The sequence below is a fragment of the Adiantum capillus-veneris genome, chromosome 23 (assembly GCF_014529385.1).
Source record: "Adiantum capillus-veneris isolate H3 chromosome 23, ASM1452938v2, whole genome shotgun sequence".
NCBI lineage: Eukaryota > Viridiplantae > Streptophyta > Polypodiopsida > Polypodiales > Pteridaceae > Adiantum > Adiantum capillus-veneris.
Genome location: NC_140953.1, coordinates 61528450 through 61549755, shown reverse-complemented (window position 1 = coordinate 61549755; position 21306 = coordinate 61528450). Strand labels below are relative to the sequence as shown.

General features: G+C 45.5%; 1 protein-coding gene across 1 annotated transcript in view; it reads left to right on the top strand.

The window, feature by feature from the left end:
* The window catches only part of EMB3126 (Ribosomal protein L1p/L10e family), a 53551-nt gene that overhangs the window by 20227 nt on the left and 12018 nt on the right, over positions 1 to 21306 (top strand). Inside the window, exons 3-5 of the mRNA XM_086497780.1 lie at positions 16381 to 16435; positions 16968 to 17095; positions 17349 to 17432. Of these exons, the coding sequence (XP_086353906.1) occupies positions 16381 to 16435; positions 16968 to 17095; positions 17349 to 17432 (267 nt within the window). The remainder of the gene's footprint in view (positions 1 to 16380; positions 16436 to 16967; positions 17096 to 17348; positions 17433 to 21306) is intronic.

The window sequence follows — 21306 nt, the reverse complement described above, 5'->3', positions numbered from 1 at the left end:
TAAATTTTGCCAAAAACCCTAATTTCCGGAAATCGCGGAGGCGGATTATTATTATTATTTTTTTTGTTGGAAAATGATGAGCGACGCGAATTTTGCTTTTGCTTTTTTTTTCTATAAAAAAAAGAGAAAAGACTCTCTAAGAGAGAGAGAGAACTGATGCTTTTGATTTTAAAAGCTTTTGGGGCTCTGCTTTTGGGCATCCCTTGTAACCTTTAAATTAGTGGTGAGGGCCTCACTTCTCAGAGCATCTGGACGCAGAGTCTGAGAGTGAAACCCTAACCGCTCTCTTGTACTTTGATGATTGATTAATACAAAAAGAAATACCGAAAGGGGCGCCAGTCTTTGGGGCCAATATCTCTAGGCACGGAACTCCGCCGGGCCAGTGCAAATCTATTGTGATCTGTGAATTATTTTGAAGTGGTAATTTGGTGCTGTCGCGGTTGATTCTTGACTTGGAGTGTCCAAGTTTGTTACAGTGGTATCAGAGCACGGCCGATTTCTCTTCTACGGGAAATCCGATCCCCGAATTTTTTTCCGCGGCACCTATGGCTTCAGGCAATGATCAGTCGACTCCCTCTGCATTTGGAGATGCGGGCTGGGATCACAACGAAGATTCAGGCAGAGAGTATGGCCCGCCTTGGCCTACTTAGGCGGAGCGGTGAGAGAGAGAGCGTTGCCAGTTGATTAGCGATGCAACAAAGATGATGCTCAATTTTGCCAAGGACCCGAAGATGGCAAAATATATGAACCAGACCTCTTTGGAAGAGGTACAGATGGAGTGGCAGAGAACCACAACACCACTTCCGAAACCCGCTCTCAAGAAACCTTCTGCCTCCAAGAAAATATACGGAGCAGGAACTGGAGAACGTGGTTGATACACGGATTGCTCAGCTTTTCGACGTGAAAAAGAAAGCCAAAAAGCACGGCAAAAAGCAGAAGAAAGGCACTGACTTCCCGTGATATTTGGGTCGTCGGTCGACATTTGACAAGGCAAAGAAATTGAAGAAGCGCGTCAAGTTTGAAGACCTACCCAGTTCTTCTTCTTCTTCTTCTGACAGTTCTTCTAGCTCCTCGGATTCGAGCGAAGAAGACAGAAAAGGTAAAAAGCGAAGCAAGAAACAAAGCTTCGGAAAGGTCAAGAAGAAGGCTACATCTCGCCCAGAAACTAACAGTTCTACTGAGGACTCGTCTACAGACAGCTCAGATTCCGATGACGGAAAGTTTTATGCGAACAAGAAGAATTTTTACAAAGCCAACCAGTATGACTTTCTCGAAGATAAAAGCAAGAAAGTCCGAGAGTTTAAGGAAGGTGGCCACTCGATCAAGTTTGATACTTTTCAGGATACTCAGATGCTTCGAAGGCTTTGTCTTTTATACAGCAGTTTGACATCGCTTTCGCGGGAGGACGCTATTCAGAGCACTCCAAGATTCGGAGAGCTGCCTCTTACTTTAAGGGGAATGCTCGTACTTGGTGGTCCACGCTTCTATTAAGCAAGACTGTGGCAGTTACATGGCTGAAATTCAAGAGGCTTTTTATTTCTTCTTGGTTGACTCAAGAGTTTGAGCGAGATATACGAGCTGCTTGGAACCATCTCCGGATGACCAAGAGCGATACAGTGAATTCTTATTGTGAAAGATTCTGGAGCTCTTTTCTACCCGCCTCTTCATTCAAGAAGATCTCGTTTAGAGAACAGACTGAGTGGTTTACCTTCGGTCTACCTACAGAGATCCGAGATCACTGCTTGGAACAGAAGTCAGCTTCTATTCAAGAGTTGATGAGTCATGCGAAGCGGGGCTTTGCCATTCACTCTGGCAGTCTGACCTACCCCACAGATAAGGCCATGACACAACGAGCCGAACAGACTTCTGGGAATGAAAATAGAAAGAAAAAGAGCAAGACAGAGAAAAAGGATGCACAACCCAAGCTTACTCCTGAGGAGAGAGCTCGCTTCATCAGAGAGGGGAAGTGCTTTGGATGCGGGAAACATGGACATATTTCCGCGAAGTGCCTTGATAAGGCACAGAAAGAACAGAATGATAAAGACGACGACAGGTCTGAGAGTTCGAGAGGAGCTGAGGAATGTGGCAGAAAAGGCAGATAGAAAAGCAGAACTGGTACCACATGGCGTGGGACCTGCTCCGAGTCTAATGAATGAAAGTACAAACTTTGCCGCTTTCAAGGCAAAGTGAAGGATCAGGAAGCTCTTTTGAAGGAGCCAAGGCCAACTTCTTTTCACTTGGAATTGGCGGCTCGATTTGGAACTACGCCCGACAGACTGACGCCACAGGCGGAGGTAGTTCGACTGGCACCCGGATGGGATGTTGCCATTACACTGAGCATTGGCAAACTTCGTTTGCAATGACAGGGGTGTTCAGGGCACGCGAGTGACGTTCTACTCGGGATCCCTTGGTACCACAAGAACTACGCTGTGGTTGACTACCGGGCCGAGAAAGCGACTTTGATAAATGAAGGGCTTAGAGATTGTACTTGATGAACTTCAGTTTTCTTACTCATTCTTTTAGGAGAACTGAACGATGGATAAATGTTGAATATGTTTTGACCTGAAGAAAAGAACGCCAAGATTTTTTTTTTCTCCACGCTCATGCCGATTGCTTTTGAGAGGGCCTGAAGATCATACGATTGATCTGATATCTGGAAGCACGCCACCGAATCGGCCACCTTATCGTGTGAGCCGAGTACAGAATGAAGAGATTATGAACCAAGTGAAAGACCTCTTGGAAAACGGTCTTGTCCAGCCTAGTACTTCACCGTATTGCTCTCCAGTATTGTTGGTTTTGAAGAAAGACGGATCTTGGAGAATGTGCATCGATTATAGCACTCTCAACGAAATCACCATCAAGAACAGATTTCCGATTCCTAGGATCGATGATATACTCGACAGGTTACAGGGATCCTCGTGCTTTAGCAGGATTGACTTGAAGAGTGGATATTATCAGATCAGGATAGCGCAAGGAGATGTCTACAAGACAGCTTTTCGGATGACTTTTGGGTTATTTGAGTTTTTGGTGATGCCTTTTGGCTTAACCAATGCTCCTGCGACATTTAACCGGATGATGAACAGGATTTTTCGAGAGTACAGGCTATTTGTTGGCACTTTCTTTGACGACATCATTGTTTTCTCCAAGAATGAGGCAGAACACAAAGATCATCTGCTTCAAGTCTTTCAGGCATTACGAGATCACACGTTAGTGATTAATGCAAAGAAAAGTGAATTTTTCCTACTAGAGATACACTTTTTGGGACACATTGTGTCAGCAGCAGGAGTGCGAATGGACCCGGCCAAGATAGAGACTATCCGTGATTGGCCCGATTTGAAGAATGTCCATGAAGTTAGAAGCTTCTTGGGACTGTGTTCGTACTACAGGCGGTTCATACGAAAGTTTGCAGAGGTTGCTTCCCCTTTGCATATCTTGACACAGAAAGGAGTACCTGTTTCGTGGGGACCCACAGAGGTGACTGCCTTTCGGCCATTGAAAGAGAAATTGACTACGGGACCTATTTTGACTTTGCGGGACTTGCAGAATCATTCGAAGTATATTGTGATGCTTGTGGTCGTAGTCTGGGTGCGGTCTTGATGCAAGAAGGCCATGTCATAGCTTACGAGAGCCGTTTGTTCTCTAGGCCGGAGATGACAGCACAGATTTATGAGAAAGAGCTTTTGGCGGTTATCCATGCTCTTACTCAGTGGCGGCATTACCTACTCGGAGCGGATTTTACTGTCTTTACAGACCATCAGAGTTTGCGCTACTTCTTGTCACAGAAGCAGCTTTCGGAAAAGCAGATGCGGTGGGCGAACATCTTGTCACAGTTTCACTTCCAGATTGTCCATGTGCAGGGACAGAAGAATGTGGTGGCAGATGCTTTGTCTCGGAAACCGTTGGTTCTGGCTATTTCCGCGATACATCATAGGAGCTTCGAGGATATGGTCGATCAGTATGCCACAGATACAGATTTTGCAGATATTTTTACACGGATACGGGATGGGGAGACAGTAGCGGGATACTCCCTTCGGGAAGGCTACTTGATGAAAAAGACTATGTTGTGTATTACACAGCCGTTGAGGGAAAAGGTTATGACTGATTGCCACTGTCCACCTTTTACGGGTCACCGCGGCATTGCTACCACCATGAAAGAGGTAGAGAGAGATTTCTTTTGGCGGAGACTGAAGAAGGATGTGGAAGAATTTGTGCGCAGTTGCTTGGTATGCCAGAAGGTCAAGTTTGACAGGCATAAGGCACAGGGATTGTTACAGCCTTTACCCATACCCACCCGCCCCTGGGAAAATATTGAAATGGATTTCATTTTTTTTGATTTCCCGAGAATACAGAATGATCACGATGATTTTCCGATTACATGGCACGCCTGAGACGATTGTCTCCGACAGAGACCCCAGATTTATGAGTTTGTTTTGGAAGGCAATTTGGGAGAACATTGACACGTGGTTGCAGTTCTCGTCATCGTTCCACTTGCAGACTGACGGGCAATCTGAGATTGCCAATTCAGTGATTTTAGATTTATTGAAGTCTTGTATCTCGCATCAGAAGACTCAATGGGAAAAGAACTTACCTTTGGTGGAATTTGCCTACAATAACACGATACACTCTTCGACGGGGAAGACGCCATGAGAGATTGTTGAAACTGCTGCGAAGGTTTCATCCTTCCTGAGCACGAAAGATTAGAAATTTGAAGCGGATGAATATTCGCGAGATTTGGATACGGCTTTGGCCAAGGTTCGCGAGACTTTACAGAAGTCTCAAGAACGACAGAAAAAGGCAGCGGATCGCCATCGTCGCGACTGGAAACCGAAGGAGGATGATTGGGTGCTCTTACTTTTGAGAAGGTACGCCTAAGAAAGAAAAAGGGAAAGGAGAGGCTTTTTCCAAAGCTTAGTATGTGATACTACGGACCTTTCCAGATTACTGAAAAGATAAATGAAGTCTCCTTCCGACTGAAACTGCCAGATACTTGGAGGATTCACAATGCATTGCATGTGAGTCTCTTGAAACTTGTTAAGGGTGATGTGCCTGATGATGGGGAGCGTGATGAGCAACCCAAAGTGGAAGAAAACGAGGAGATCCTTGTTCCTGAACAGATTTTGGCACATAATGATACGAAGAAAGGTAAAGTCCGAAGGCGGGTTCTTGGTTAAGTTCAAGAACTTTCCTGCATTTGATGCGAAGTGGATGGAGGAGGAGGACCTAGCAGATACTCCTCGGATTGTGAAACTTTACCTCAATGTTTTGGTTTAGCATAGTCTACTCCAAACGGAACCCAGAATTCAGCTTGGCCGAAGATCTGGTACAGTGGGATGCACAAGAGGGGAGTTACTCCACTCCTTTGTCAACAGATGCCTCGATTTTGATACGAAAGTCATTGATGTCTCTTTGAGCTTCAGGGATACTGAGAGCTGACAGTATTCTGCAGGATGACTTTATGAAATGGAATTCCTGATTATGATACTGATTTGTTCTTGACTTCTTGTGAGTGCAGGAACTGATAGCCGAAATGACTGCAGCATTTTGGTCTGATTGATCTCGAATAGACATGGTTGCAATAGGGGTTAGTCAATCGGACATCGATGAGGTCCCGATTGGACCTAGATGTGATTGCTAGCTACATTGCCGATAAATCATGGTCTAAGATCCGAATGAATGTTGAATGTCATGTGATGTCTGGTGATGTCCTGTGATGTCGTGTGATGTGACTGTCGATTTTGTACATGTGCTAGATGTGCGTTCCTAGTACGTAGGTACTAACAGTCAGTGTCTGCTAACACGGTTTATGGCTTTTGTCGGTTTTGCAGGCGTAATCGCGGTCGATTACAATGCTTTCAAGAGGGGGGTATGTCACAAAGTGATGACGTGGCGGACAACAGAAACCCTAATTTTTGCCAGAAACCCTAAAATTCTTGCAAACCCTAAATTTTGCCAAAAACCCTAATTTCCGGAAATTGCGGAGGCGGATTATTAATATATATATATATATATATTTTTTATATTGGAAAATGATGAGCGACGCGAATTTTGCTTTTGCTTTTTTTTCTATAAAAAAAAGAGAAAAGACTCTCTAAGAGAGAGAGAGAACTGATGCTTTTGATTTTAAAAGCTTTTGGGGCTCTGCTTTTGGGCATCCCTTGTAACCTTTAAATTAGTGGTGAGGGCCTCACTTCTCAGAGCATCTGGACGCAGAGTCTGAGAGTGAAACCCTAACCGCTCTCTTGTACTTTGATGATTGATTAATACAAAAAGAAATACCGAAAGGGGGGCCAGTCTTTGGGGCCAATATCTCTAGGCACGGAACTCCGCCGGGCCAGTGCAAATCTATTATGATCTGTGAATTGTTTTGAAGTGGTAATTTGGTGCTGTCGCGGTTGATTCTTGACTTGGAGTGTCCAAGTTTGTTACACTGGGTTTTATTTAAAGAGGGAGGGAATGTCACGATTGTGACTATGTTAACAGCAATACATCTACTCCTAGTTGCAGATACGCGAAGTGCCATGCCAAGGAGGACCCTTGCGCTTGGATGGTCACACCCCTTCGCCCAAAAGACGTGTCTCTTCGCCAAAAGCCACACTCCTTCGACGACTGGTCACACCCCTTCGCTCTACGGGTGCGACTCTTCGCCCAATGGTTGCAGCTCTTCGCCGAAAGGACGTGTCTTTATGTCTAAAGTCATGTCTCTTCACCAAGAGACGTGTCTTTTCATTTGTGTCTATTCGTCTCCTATATAAGGAACCCTTGTATCACACATTTGAATCAATCAAACACAGAGTCTTCTAAGTCTTGTCTCAAGTACAGTTCAAGTTTCTTAAGTCTTAATTATGAGTTTAAGTACTTAATTAAGGATTAGTACCTAGAATCCTTACACACTGAAGTGGTCACTAGTGTAGAAGCGATCTATCCGCGATAGATTCACTCCTCCCACTCTACGGTCCGACCTAGAGAAGGCAAGACTCTCTGGAGGCCTCACAAAGCCAGAGTGCTACCAAGTATCCGTGACCCTCAAAGTCATACACAACCTCTCCCAAGCTGCTAACTCGACTCTATGCACAGTAGCATGGCCGCCTCCAATCCTGTCAGAAGAGTCCTCCAACATGTTGAAGTCCCCCCCTACACACTAGTGGTCAGCCTGTGGCAAAGACTCAACAATCTGTGACCAAAACTTTGCACGAGCACTCGCCACATTGGGCGCATAGATGTTCAGGAAGCCCACAAGGCCACCCTGAACCTGCATAGTAATCCACTGAGCCCTGCCTGGCACAATAATCCCTCTGCCCACAATGGCCTCCTGCAATGAGTCTGCAATAGTCATACATACCCCACCCTGGATGCCTCCAGGTCCAAAAGCGGCTGACCAAAAGGTATCATATCGTCCACGCAAAATCTGACCACATCGCCGAATGCGGCTCTCAGACAGATGGTGCTCTTGTAGCATAAGGAGATCAATCTCTCCTCCCACAAGGCAATGCTGAAGCTCCTGTCGCAGCCGGCCCCGCTGTCGCTGAAACTGGGGCCCACCTAGTCTCTGCACGTTCCACGAGACGATCCTCATGGGGAGCGAGAGAGAATAGATGCTGCCGTAGTAGCAAGACGGGCTATCTTCGAGGCTGGCTTGGATGGGGAGTAATCCGCATCCGAGCATCCTCTAGATAGGCGAGACTGTAGTGAGTGCCTAGTCCAATCCCAAGCAGAGCGAGCCGTGCGTAAAGCAACCTCCTCTGTCCAAGAGTCCTCATGAATGTATACATAGCAAGGCAAACACTGCGTATCAGCAAAAAAGTACACCACAATGTGCCTACATCCTGCTGAGTCTGGGGGTGTCACCGCAAACTTGGCCAATGGCCACAACGTCTGCAGTAAATCTGTAACTCCAAGTTCTCCCATGTGGTGAGAGAACTCGAGAACCTGTGTATGCAACCATCCCACCACTAAGTCGAGGGACCACTCTGTCTCGGTCCTACCACAGAGGGGGAAGGAGAAACCAATTGCCGAGTCCAAGGCCTCTGTCCCCCTAGCGGCGAGGAACAAAGCATGGACCCTGAAGCAGGCTGCCTCGTGGTCTGCTGCGGAATCGCCGAGAAAGCGAGTGAACCCGTAGTCGAAGAAATCCCAGCGGCGTCGGAGGTCGATGCTCGTCAGACCCCGAGGGATAGCTGCAAGGGAAGATGTCTGAATCTGCATAGGGGGCCGCAAGAAGAGTTGACCCTCTCTCGCTAGGCGACTCGTGGCAAAGGCGTTGCCAAGCGATCTCCTAGGCGCCCGCGAGGGACCAGTCTCCTGAGTCGATTGTGGAACTGGAGTAGGAGGGGGGGGGAGAGGGAGCTGGAGGGGCGGGGGGGGGAGGAAACGCGGGTGGGGAGAAAGAGGTAGAGGGGCGAGGTGGGGAGTGGACGGAGCAGAGGGCGGGGGGGGGGGGGGGGGGGGGGGGGGGGGGGGGGGGGGGGGGGGGGGGGGGGGGGGGGGGGGGTGGGGGGGGGGGGGGGGGGGGGGGGGGGGGGGGGGGGGGGGGGGGGGGGGGGGGGGAGGAGAGGAGGGGAACTCTGAAGGGGGGGGGACTGGCGAGGGTGAAGCGGAGGTGGAGGCTGGCGCAGGGGGCTCCTCCTGCTCAGAGGACCAAAGCGGTTTCCCGTGGGAACCCACTGCTGCTGAGTGGGCACCTGAGGGCCACTCTGACTGAGTGTCCGGCTGTCGCTGTGGCCCCTGGCATCGACGGCCACGGGCCTGCTGCCACCCCTCCTCCGCTGGAGCCCCAGGCTCGGAGGGTGACTCTGAATCTGTGCGCTGTGCCGCTGGCTGCGGCTGCGGCCCCAGCCTTGGCAGGCTGAGGCTGAGGCTGAGGCTGGGGTGCAGGTCGTGGCCTCCTCCGTCCGTGGGCAGGCCTTCGCAAGGTGGCCCATTTGTCTGCAAATGAAGCACTTTGGTTCGGAAGACCCGAGTACTCCACACTCTGTCTAAAAAACCAAACCCCACACTCACACGATCACATACCCGAGGCAGAAGGATGACCTTCGGGAGAGTGTGGGTATCTCTGACCAAAACTCGAACTGAAGGGATGCCAGCCGCCTGGTTGGAAAGCTACTGATGCTGCCATACGAGGTGTCTCCAGGACAGTCCCGATGGCGGAGCCATCCTGGAGAGAAGTGGTAGGTACTATTACTCGCCTAAGCCTTAACTAGAGAAGTGGTACTTACTACCCCACCACACCCTCTGTAAAGGAAAGCAGACTGAATGGGGATGTCTGCCCTCCTCACTAGCACATCCGAAGTCGGGTCAAAATCATGACGCCACTGTCGAAAGTGGGCCGTGATGCTCGGATGGCCAGTGGACTCATAGCTATGACCTTGGCAGCCATCTCGGAGGTCTCGAACAACTCAATCTGTTAGTACCCCACCCAGCCTCCGAGAATCTAGACATCCAAGATCTTGCCTACCTCTGCGAGAAGGCGGGCCTGGAGAAGGTCACTCAGCTCTCTCCTCTGCTGGGTCGGGTGCCGAGAATCTTGCAAATGACCGAGGTCCGCCTGCAGACGCTCTACGCTACCTCTAACCTCTGCGGCTAGGCTCGCTTGCTCTGTCGGCGAAAGAGCAAGTCGAATGGTGGGCTCAGCGGGTCGGGTGAGGGGGCTTCGGGGGAGTCCCTCTGGGGCGGAGCATGACCTCCATTAGTGTCTGCTGCTCTGAAGGAGAAGGGCGGATGTGAAGGCTATCGCTTGAGAGCTCGGCAAGGAGAGAACCAATTGAAAATCCTCTGCCAATCAATTTAAACGAGGCCTGAGGAGGGGGGGGGGGGGGGGGGGGGGGGGGGGGGGGGTGGGGGGGGGGGGGGGGGGGGGGGGGGGGGGGGGGGGGGGGGGGTGGGTGGGGGTGGGTGGGGCGTGAGGATATGGGTTGGAGCTGCGAGGGCAGCGGGCAGCGAAAAAGCGGGGTGGCAGCGGGCGGGCTGCGCTCTGGTTGGACTGCGCATAGGTTGGGTGCAGGCAGGCAGGCAGGCAGCAGGCAGACAGACAGCGCGCAGGCAGGCAGGCAGGCAGCGCACAGCTAGGGCAGCGCGAGGGCGAAGCGGGGGGGGGGGGGGGGAGGGGACGCGCAGGAGCAGCAACGAGCGTCGTTTCATCTCTGCAACTTTAAGTCACTTTTTTCATAACAAATACACTTTGATTGTGTACCTTTCAAATATCTTAGAATGCATTTGACAGCTTCTCAATGCGCTTTACAAGGATTCGATAAGTATTGACTAACAACTCCCACTCCATAAGCAATGTCGGAACAAGTGGCAACCATAGCATACATAAGAGAACCACAAGCTGATGCATAAGGGATTCCCTTCATCGCTTTCAATGCCACCTCATCCTTTGGGCAATCTGCTTTGCTAAGCTTAGTGTAAGGTACTCCAAGAGGCTTAGCATCAGCCATATTAAATCTGTCAAGTACTTTTGCAATGTACCTTTCTTGAGATAAAAACAACAATTTCAGCTTTCTATCTCTTTTAATACGCATGCCCAAAATATGCTTTGCATCACCCAAATCCTTCATGGCAAATGCTAAATTTAGCTTATGCTTCAGAGCATCGAGACTAGTCTTATGTTTCCCGGCAAGCAGCATGGCATCAACATAGAGAACAAGTATGATGGGACTATCATCTTCATCCCTTTTCGTATACAAACAATGATCTGCATGGCTGCGTTTAAAGCCTTCAGATAGCATAAAAGTGTCAAACTTCTTATACCACTTCCGTGATGATTGTCTCAAACCATACAAAGCCCTTTTGAGTTTGCATACAAGTTCCTCGAGTGTAGGAACTACAAAACCTTTAGGTTGTTTCATGTATATGTCCTCTTCAATGTCACCATGCAAAAACGCTGCCTTTACATCCATTTGATTCAATTTGAAATCAAGCACCGCAACGAGAGCAAAAAGGACATGTAAAGTTGTAAGCTTTACAAGAGGAGAAAAAGATTTCTTGAAAATCAATTCCTTCTTTCTGTGCATATCCTTTTGCAACCAATCTTGCCTTGTACTTGGGTTTTTCATCCACAATCTTAATCTTGTATACCCATTTGTTAGGAAGAGCCTTTCTTTCTTTAGGCAATGGCACAAGATCCCAAGTATCATTTGCATACAAGGATTTCATTTCCTCTTGCATTGCAAGCTCCCACTTACTGCTTGACTCACACGACTTAGCCTCTTTATAAGTAAGAGGTTCACCCTCATCTGTCAACATTACATGATCCAAAGAGGGGTTAAATCTCTACGGTTGCCTTCTCAAACGAGTTGACCTGCGTACCCAATGATCCACATTCTCAGGCAACGGTTCTACATCATAAGGAAACTCATTGTCAGCTCTATCATGCTGCTGAAAATCATTTTCAGCCAATCCAGGTGGCTGTCCATCCTCATTAGGAGCATCAATATCATGTCCTACCTCTTCTGGCTCAAGGTTAACCGGCTCTTTATCAATTTCAGCTTGTGGTAATGCATCACGAGGCTCTTTTTCAACATCAATGGGTGGCACGGAAGGCTGAAATCTGACTGTTCTCTTGTCAGCATCAAATTTTGGAGCATTCTTAAGCAATTTTGCCTCATTGAACACTACATCATGGCTGAGTATGCCCATCACCTCCGGAGGGTGATAGAAACTCAGCTCGTTGGTTTTGTAGAGTACGTTCAAAGCATGAATGACCTTTATATAAACCTGCACCTACTCTTGGGCACTGACGACGTGAGTAGGGATGTCATAGCTGTTGTCCAAGCTATGCATGATAAAGGTGATAATCTTATTCTTCCTGTTTGGACAAGCAGCGAAGCTGAGATCACATATTGTCAAGTTTGGTTCTTTGCTCTTCGTAGGTTTTTAGTAGTATTTATTTTTCGATTTTGTATTTAGCTTATCTGAGGACTTAAGAATGTGTTCCTTTAGAAGTTGTTGTGTGAAGTTTGATTTCTAGGATTAAGTTTTTAAGACGTCTTATCCTTTTTTGCTTAAAGTTGAGTACTTGTTTTAAGCCAAGTAAGTTGCGTCAACTTATTTTACACACGTCTTTTCTAAAAACATTTTTAAGTTAATAATGTTTTGTTTTATTTAGTTTTGTTTCGTAGCAAACTAAGTGATTTAGTTAGTTTGTTTGTTTGTTTTTGTTTTTCTTTTCTTTTCTTGTGTCCCTTGCTTTTATAGTTTTATGAGTGCTTTATTCCCTCTTATAATTCGTGAGTTCAGACTATTCTGAACTTACGAAGGTATATAATGATCATAAGAGGCAGGTTTGCTAGACCAAACCTCCTCTGAATGTCATTTTTCAGCGTACTATTAGGAGAGCGATTGCAAATATGAACTGTGGTTTTCAATGCCTCCCCCCAAAACTCTTGGGAAAGATTAGCGGTGGACAACATGCAACGCACTCTCTCACACAAAGTACGATTATACCTCTCAGCTACACCATTTTGGCTCATATGGCCAAGTCTCTTATGCCTCAATTCTGTGTGAAGCAACTTCAGCAACAACAAGAAACTTGCCAGGCAAAGCTTTGCATCGAAGATAGTACAAAGTACCTCTTTTAGACCCTTTTGCAACAAGCATAGAGCCCTTAAGCAACTTCCATGAACCCCCCGCAAAGATGGTAGTATAACCATGTGCATCTAACTGGCCAACAGATAGTAAACTTTTCTTAATGCTTGGTACAAACTTGACATTATTCAACACAAGCTCTTGCCCATTGTTAAGAGCCAAATGCATAGTACCCATTTCCTCAATATTGCAAGCAAAATTTTCACCAAGGTACACTTTGCCATAATTGCTTGTAGCATATGTAGCAAAACACTCCAAAGATGGAGTCACATGGAATGAAGCAGCAGAATTAGCACTAGAATCCACTATCGATGACTGGGATAGGCTATCATTAGCACTGAGCAATGCATCAATGACATCTTTCTTCGAGATAAGCATGTCTTCTGTATTAGCTATCACCAAATCTGAGGGACATGAAGCCGCAACCAAAATTAGCACTGTCATGGGATAGGCTATCATTAGCACTGAGCAATGCATCAATGATATCTTTCTTCGAGATAAGCATGTCTTTTGCATTAGCTATCACCAAATCTGAGGGGCATGAAGCTGCAACCAAAATTTCCTCATCGTTTGATAACTCCTCAATGACCACACTAGAGGATACATTGGCATTCTCAGCATCCTTGGAGGAATCACCTACTGATTTTTCCCCTTTCTTCTCATCTTTCTTCTTCTTTTCTTGCGTTTCCTTCTTCCTTTCCCGCTCTTTCTTGAAATACCTGCAATCGGGTTTCTTGTGACCCTTGACAACAAGTGACATCCTTATCTTTTGTCCTTGCTCTTACTTCTATTTTGAGTCCTGTTGCCCACATCACGCTTTTGATTCCTACCTTTTGCAGGGTAGGCCGAACTGCCACCTTCTCCACTAGAGTTGCGTCTAATCTCTTCATTGAGAATAGACCCTCTCACACCGTCATACGTGAGGGTGGGATTGTTACTCAAGGAGACAACCAATGTTTCCTAAGTATCTGGCAATGTCATAAGCAAGAAAATAGCTTTCAGCTTATCATCGAATTGCTGAAGCCCACTGTCTTGCCACTCACTCAACACACCTGTAAAAACACTCAAATGCTCAGAAGCTGACTTCGAGTCATCAAGCTGCATGTTAACCAACTTTCACATCAAATTCACCTGGTTCACAGGCGTGGTGTTTTTATAATTGGACTTTAGCTTTTGCCATATTGCATAAGCATAGTCCAAACGCTTGATGTTCGTCAAAATGTCATCATTGATAGCCATTTTGATGTAGGCCATAGCCTTTTTATTTAACCTAACCCACTCTTCGTTAGACAAACCTTGCGGCTTATTCTCTTCCAATGCATCTTCACTATCCTTTAAGAAAAGAATACCTTGCATGTGTTCTTGCCAGAGGTCAAAGCCTTGACAATCGAACCGTTTGATTTCCATCAAACTTTTAGTGTCAGATGCAGAAGAGGAATAAGACAATTTAATTCAACCACAAGTGTGTATACAAGAGAGATGCAATAGGCTGAAAATTTCAGCAAATAGGAGCAACCACAAGACTTTGCATACGATAGACCACAATTTCTTTACATGGAACTGTCCAAATCTGAAATTTCAGCTGAAATGTGCAATTTCAAGCACCTATACTCAGCTTTTCACTCAATTTGTCGCGACAAACATCAATACATGTGATCCCACAACTTTGGTAGACCTGCGTTTTGCTGTTTTGACCTGTAATACGTTGTAAATCACCTGTTTTGACCTAAAAACAGCCTGCTTTGGGCTGTTTTGGCAGTTTTGGTGACCTTTTCGACGCCGGAAGGGAGAGGCTTCGCGATGGAAGCGAAATTGATCGCGGGAGAGCAATTTTAACTCGCTGTCCAGCAGACTACACATGGCTGTTTTGAAACCCTAGGGCTATGATACCAGTTGAAAGCGCGAAGTAGAAGGTACCGGTAGGTGCACGTCGCGATGTAGTGCAGAATTGGGGCAAGAAGCAAGAGGCACAGCGCATTAGAGAAGAAGCGCTAGCAATCGAAAGCAGAGGCAGAGAGAGAGAGAGAGAGAGAGAGAGAGAGAGAGAGAGAGAGAGTTTTTGGGGAAAACTCAATAAGTGTGTAAGGTGCAGCGGAAGTGAATATTGAACTTTGCTCAAGATGAGTGCTCCGAACTGTGCTCAAGGTTCCTTTTACTTATGGAAGGGATCCGTTTTTTAATGAGAGAGTGCAAGTGATAACAAAGTGGATAAACACTGTGAATGAAGGTGCATGAGATTGAGAGATAGAGAGAGAAGAATACGACACCAGAATGTTGTCAAAAACCCTTTTCCGAAGGCCCCACTCTCTATGGCGAGAGCGGTCTACTATTGATTGCACAAATCTCTACAATGCTTTGGACTTGCCGACGATGTTGATGACGATGAGGATGACGACGAGACGGGCTGAAATCTGAAAACGCTAATGGCTGAAATCTGCAAATCTTTATTTGCTGAATTCTGACTCTATGTCGGTGACGATGTCAATGGCGACGATGCGATGTCGACGCGTCGAAAACTCAGATGCTAAAATCTCCGTTTTCCAGGCTGAATCTGCAAACTGTGCTGGATCTAACCGTGCGGCGAGGATCTGCTGCGGGAAGGTGAGATTTGCGAGGTTCGGATTGCTGAAAACTGGAAACGTTGATGCTATTGTGGATCTTCTTGCGATGGAACAACAAAACGCTAGGGGCTGATCTGCAATTCGAAAACGCTGGCTGAAATCTGTGTCCTGCTGTGGAGAACTGTTAACGCTAGGGCTGATCTGATGTCTTTCTGTTGCGGAGACTGATCTGCAATGCAAACGCCAGGGCTGGTCTTCAATGCAAAAACGCTAGCTCTCTGCTGATGCAAAAACGCTAGGTTTGCTGATGGGGGGGGGGGGGTGTTTCTTGCTGAGAAGGTGCCCGTTGAACCGAAGTTCCTGCTGCCTCTTCTACCAGAAAGTGCTAGTGCTAGGTTTGCTTATATACTTGGCTACTGAATTTGCCCTACCTGGTTCCCAACAAAAGTCACTTAAACATAATAAGTGAAAAATGTCAAAAATAGGGAAAATAGGTCTATGCACTGTAAAAATGGTCCTGATGGGTTCTGATGGAAATTTGATGGTCATGCTGTGTGCAACCGGAGGATATGCATCTATACTCTAAGTGTCTGGACATGCACGGTCTGCGAACAGACTTACAAAAGTGCCAGATCACTTCCTATTCTAGACTGATTGAACTAGACTGAACCCTTGTCATGAAGTAGCTTGTCCACGTACACATTGGGTTAGATGTGCACGTGACAAAGTGAGTTTTGGGTTTTCCCACTTTTATTATAAGCGACTTTAAAAAAATGTGTGTTCAGACATTGAACCTGGACATATAAAAATGTACAAAAAGGGGTTATTTAAGCCTTTAACCCAACACGAAGGTTAATATGATAAGAACTTCATATGTAAGAAATGTTTTAAAACAATTTGTAAGTTTATATATATTGAAAGAGAAGAAGAAGAAGAAGAGAATTTTAATGTCGTAGAAACTATCCCAAGAGACTTTAAAGATCTATCCGACGAGGAGAGTTGAATTCAAGACCTTTTATTCAAGAGGGAAATGGCGTAACCAATCTACCACACTTAGGTGATAGAAAGGTTATACCATTTGCCTCTTCTTATTAGTGCCCCCCCCCCCCCCCCCCCCCCCTCCCCCCAGAGAGAGAGAGAGAGAGAGAGAGAGAGAGAGAGAGAGAGATTTTTAATGGATGGTTATTGCCCTTGAGTTGCCAAAGCTGCCTTTAAATGAATGGCTTATATGTTGCAGGTATCTCTGCCTAAAGGCACAGGTCAGGAAGTGAGAATAGCAGTGCTAGCACAAGGTACTACTTCTTTCACTTTGCAAAGTTGGGTGTAAATTAACAGCTGTTCTTGAGGTAGCCTCATGGTCAGGTGTAACTGATGCTAGGCATGATGACACTGATATCTATGTAGTCTGGCTAATGATATCAAGACTTTATGAGCTACACTTTGTTGAAGTGTAATTGGACATGCTCCTGTATTTATTGAAATTGGGTTTGTGTAATTATCTTTTTTGGTCATTATTTGTTGTAAAGAGATTCTGTTCCACAGAGAATGGTGCATGGCAATACTTTAAACGGACAATATGCTTCCCCTCTTTAACTAGTTGTAACTGTATGTAGGATTTTGCTTTAGGTAAACAACATCTTCTCTAAGATTTTGTGGTGTTTAGAGAATTCTGTGTAACTGCACTTAGGAGTAGGAAAGATTCCTTGGAATTGCAATTGCAATGACATATTACCCACTTTGCTTGTTCATATTTGTTTGATATGACATGCAATCAGTCTTGCACAAGTCACATTCTCGAATATAATCTTCTTGACACTTACCTAGGTGAGAAGCAAAGCGAAGCAAGAAATGCAGGAGCAGATGTAGTTGGGGCCGATGATCTGATTGAACAAATTAGTGGTGGCTTTATGGAGTTTGATAAACTAATTGCTACTCCAGACATGATGCCCAAGGTATTTACGCAGTTTTTCCTTCGGTTTTCTCCCCCGTCACCCAAAGGCTACTGCCTTTTACGTTTTAATCTGGTTCTAGTAGTTTACCCAACTATAGAAACAAACCAGAAGTAGGCTGTGACTGTGTTCTAATGTTTCTGTGCTGAATGCTTTCTTTTGCCTTTTGGAAAGGATCGTAAGAACAGGGCTGGTTGGATTTTATGTTTCCATTGGAAGTGTGCTGTTGATTTGTATTTCATGTGTCTGTTCTCAGGTTGCAAAGCTTGGAAGATTGCTTGGGCCGCGTGGTCTTATGCCAAATCCTAAGGCGGGCACTGTTACAGCAGATCTTTCACAAGTATGACTCACTTATCCTGTGCTTAAAATGGAAGTTTAAAAAGTCCAGGTTATAATCAGTGAGTGGGCATTCTTTGCTAAGATATATTTAATTTTTGTTCGTCTCTGAGTGTGTTGTCAGTTGAAGTAGTTTACCCAAAGTTTTGCTACAGCCTATTTCTTTCAGTGCCAGGTAGATTTATCTTTTGTTAATGTATTGATAGTCATTCAAATTTAGATATTTAGTGGATTTTGAGGATATCTTTTGAAGCACATCTTTTGTGTACCGCAGGGCAAAGTGTAGTTCTTTATCATTTCACATACAATACTGTGGCATCTAGCTTTGATGCCCTGAAGATTTTGTCCTGATTTGAGTGCAATACAACATAACAAATAGTGAAAGTTTAATGAACTCAGTCATGTTCTGTGTCGTGCTTAACAGTTTCATTAAATAGCTTGTAGCTGAACTCGCTCAAATCAATGATCAGGCATCAAGAGTGATGCTCTATACTTTCCGTTTAGGCAGTTTTGGTTGATATGGTGCCATTCATTCCATCTAGTGGTCCATCACCTTGATACCTGCAATTTGGGTGCTCAAAGTTTTGAGCCACAAGAACGTTAAGTGCTGTCTTCTAGCGTTATCTATGGGGCACTTGGTAGTGCTACTACTAGTGCCATCTTTCTCTTCCTCCCATAAGATAATCCCCCCCCCCCCCCCCCCCCCCCCCCCCTCCCCTTCCCCGCCCCCCTGCCCTGCCCGATGCCCAAGATCAACAGTAGCAAGATGATATTTTAGGGACTGTTGTACTCAAAGAACATTTACTAAGGTAGTTCCCATTTTTGGACCTTGGGAAACCAATGATTTTAGACGCGAAGGGCAAGCGGCATAGTCTAGATGAAATTTGGCATATGCGAAGTTGTGTCGGTGAGTAGGCGACCTATTTACTGGCTGTGACTCTTCGTATTCTTTATTTTTTGGGTTGTGGTTGATGTATCTAGGCTGCTTCTCTATATATAGGAGGTTGAGGTAACCCTTGAGACTTTTACTTGGCCATGTTAGAGTGTTAAGATTTAGTCACCTCTCCGGCCAATTCTGCTGGAGCTGCTAGTGCCTCAGTATCTCCCAGGGCCTGATCATAGGGAGTGAAGGTTGTTTTGTGGCTGTGCCCGACCTATGTGAGGTAGTTTTCTCGTTATCGGCCTATTCCTGCCATTGTTCTGCCCGCCCAATACCACTCGTTGGGGGTATTTTTCCCAAGCATGTGGTACCTCTAGTTTCCACCTTTAGGCTTGTTTTAAGGTTTCCTCCAAGTTTTTCCCAGTTACCCCCTATTTTAGGGTCGTGGGGTTTTTATGTGGAGGTAGGGCATTTTCCCCCTTCCCCTATATTGGGGGGGGGGGGGGGGGGGCACCTTGAGTTCTGGTTATTAGTTTTGTTTCGTAGCAAATAAAGCGATTTAGTTTTTCTTTTCTTTTCTTGTGTCCCTTGCTTTTATAGTTTTATGAGTGCTTTATTCCCTCTTATAATTCGTGAATTCAGACTATTCTGAACTTATGAAGGAATATCTTAGTTTTGTGCATCATCAGTAGAGTGCCAGCGTCTCTCTCTCTCCTCCCCCCCCCCCCCCCCCCCCCCCCGCCCTCCAAATGTTTTCTCTCCATTTAGAGTCTATGCATAGCATGTTACTCCTATGAAGCATGTTGCTTTGCAAGTGCAGTTGATCAACCTGGATGCAGCCAAAGCTACTTCCATGAGGTCTCTTTTCAATAAGATGCAATTACTGCGGCAAGAAATTCTTCAGATGGAGAAGAACACTACATTTGAGGACATGGCTATTCATTTGATGTCCCGGTTACCGTTGTATTACTTTACTCGGGTTTCTATTCTTCTTTGGTTACAAGTGGATGATTGAATACCATTATGTGGGAGAACTTAGAAGTAAGTATCGATGGTTTGGACCAGGAGTAGTTCTAATCCCAAGGTAGATTGAGATTTTCTGATTCAACAGAGGCTTTGGCAACAAATCCAAAGGCAAATAGCAGGCTGGGCAAAGTCAGCCACGTTCTACGAAGATGGATGCAAACGGGAAGGCTTGAAATCCTGGAGACATTGTAACAATTGTGGAGAGAAGGGTCATTATTGGAGGAAATGTGCTTTGCAGAGAGTATAGCCAACATGAGTGACTGCAACACCTTTTTATTACACAGATGGAGATCCCATAGGATTAGTTATCGTTGGAGCAGAAGGGGGACTTTACTTTCCTTGACTGATTGGATCATTGACAGTGGTTGTAACGGGACGGTACCACGTGCCAATGGAAAAGAACAGACTTTAGAGACGCTTCAAATCAATTGAATTGAGAGAGAGACACTTCACACGAGACACGGAGTGGCGGAGTTTCACCCTCAAATTGTACTGGCCACTCGACGAGAATTTGTAAGTTGGTAAGGACTTCATCTTCTTCTGCTTCTGCTATGGTTAAGGCTCCCTGGCCAGGATCTGCAACTTTGTACCTTGGAAAAATGCCATCTTGAGCATCAGTTGCCTTTTGGAAATTTGAATTGTAGACTACACTACGTTCAAAAAATCCCCATTTGGGAACTGTGAACACATCACGTCCATAAAATACTCCAAGATAATGAACTGTGGAACACATCTTGTCCATGATCCAACCAACAACAATGGGTTCAAGGGTTCAAACACCGATAATTTGAACTCCAACACAAGGGTCCAAACTAATTATACGGAGCAGTGTTTGCCCCTCTCTGCCACTCACAAGCCTCTCTCTGGCTGAAGTTGGTGGCGGCACCAATCTCCATGTGACTAGAAGGCACGACTCCTTGCCAGTGTAGACTCCACTACACCAACAACTGCTTTGTTGTCCTTTTCCGAGTCACTATCACTGCTTTCCTCTTGATGCTTGCTTTTACCTTTGTCCTTTGTAGAATCTCTGTCTTTGCCTTTGGATCTGCAATCTTTAGCCAAATGACACAATTGGAACAACGGTTCTTGGTCTTCTTTCTGGAATTCGAAGCAGCAAGTGCTTCCCTTTCTCTGAAATCTGAACTTTGCCTTGAGTTATCAACACGTGGTTGCATATATACCAACCTCAATGAATTGCCCTACCCAGACTTTGACAAATAAGTATAATAAATACCTAAATTCCAAAATAAATAATGGGATCACATTGGGCAGTTCATTTGAGATGCCAAAACTCTAACAACCTCCCTCCTTCTTGAAAGAAGAGTAATCATTCACCATTGTATCTACCAAACAACTAAAGTTAGCTCAAAAATATCCAACAGTCATTCAGTTTTTCATACCGGAGCTCTTGATATTTTTGCATAACAAAATTAGCCATTACACCTAGACCGCACTGATCTGTAACAGATGTCTCAATGCACTTAAGTTACATAGCCCCCGCAAATAACCAACAAGGTCTGGGCCATGAGTATATTTAGACATTATCAAGCATCAATTCTTTTCTTCAGTTCTCCTCCCAAGAAAGCGCGAGCCATGAGTAAAACACAACTTTGCAATCACAGCTTCCTCTCGAATACTCCTCCCAAGAAAGCCCAAGCCATGAGTATTCTTAAGTGTTCCCGAAAACATTGAATTCAATATCAAAACCACAATCAAGCAATCTCAAATTGGCACCAAAACGAGTTCAAAACAAATAATATCTATTTCAAACAAATTCCAAACAATATTTTCAAACTAAGTTCAAAAAACATCTAAATAGAAAGCAATTATTCATTCAAGGTTTTCTTCGGACAGTCGAACTTTCAAGGACGATCGGCTTGTCTTTCTGCATCAAAGTGATTGTATAGTTCCGGATCTGGAGTGTCGCATCATTCTTGTCGTGCCAAGGCATGCCCAAGAGTGTCGCAATTGC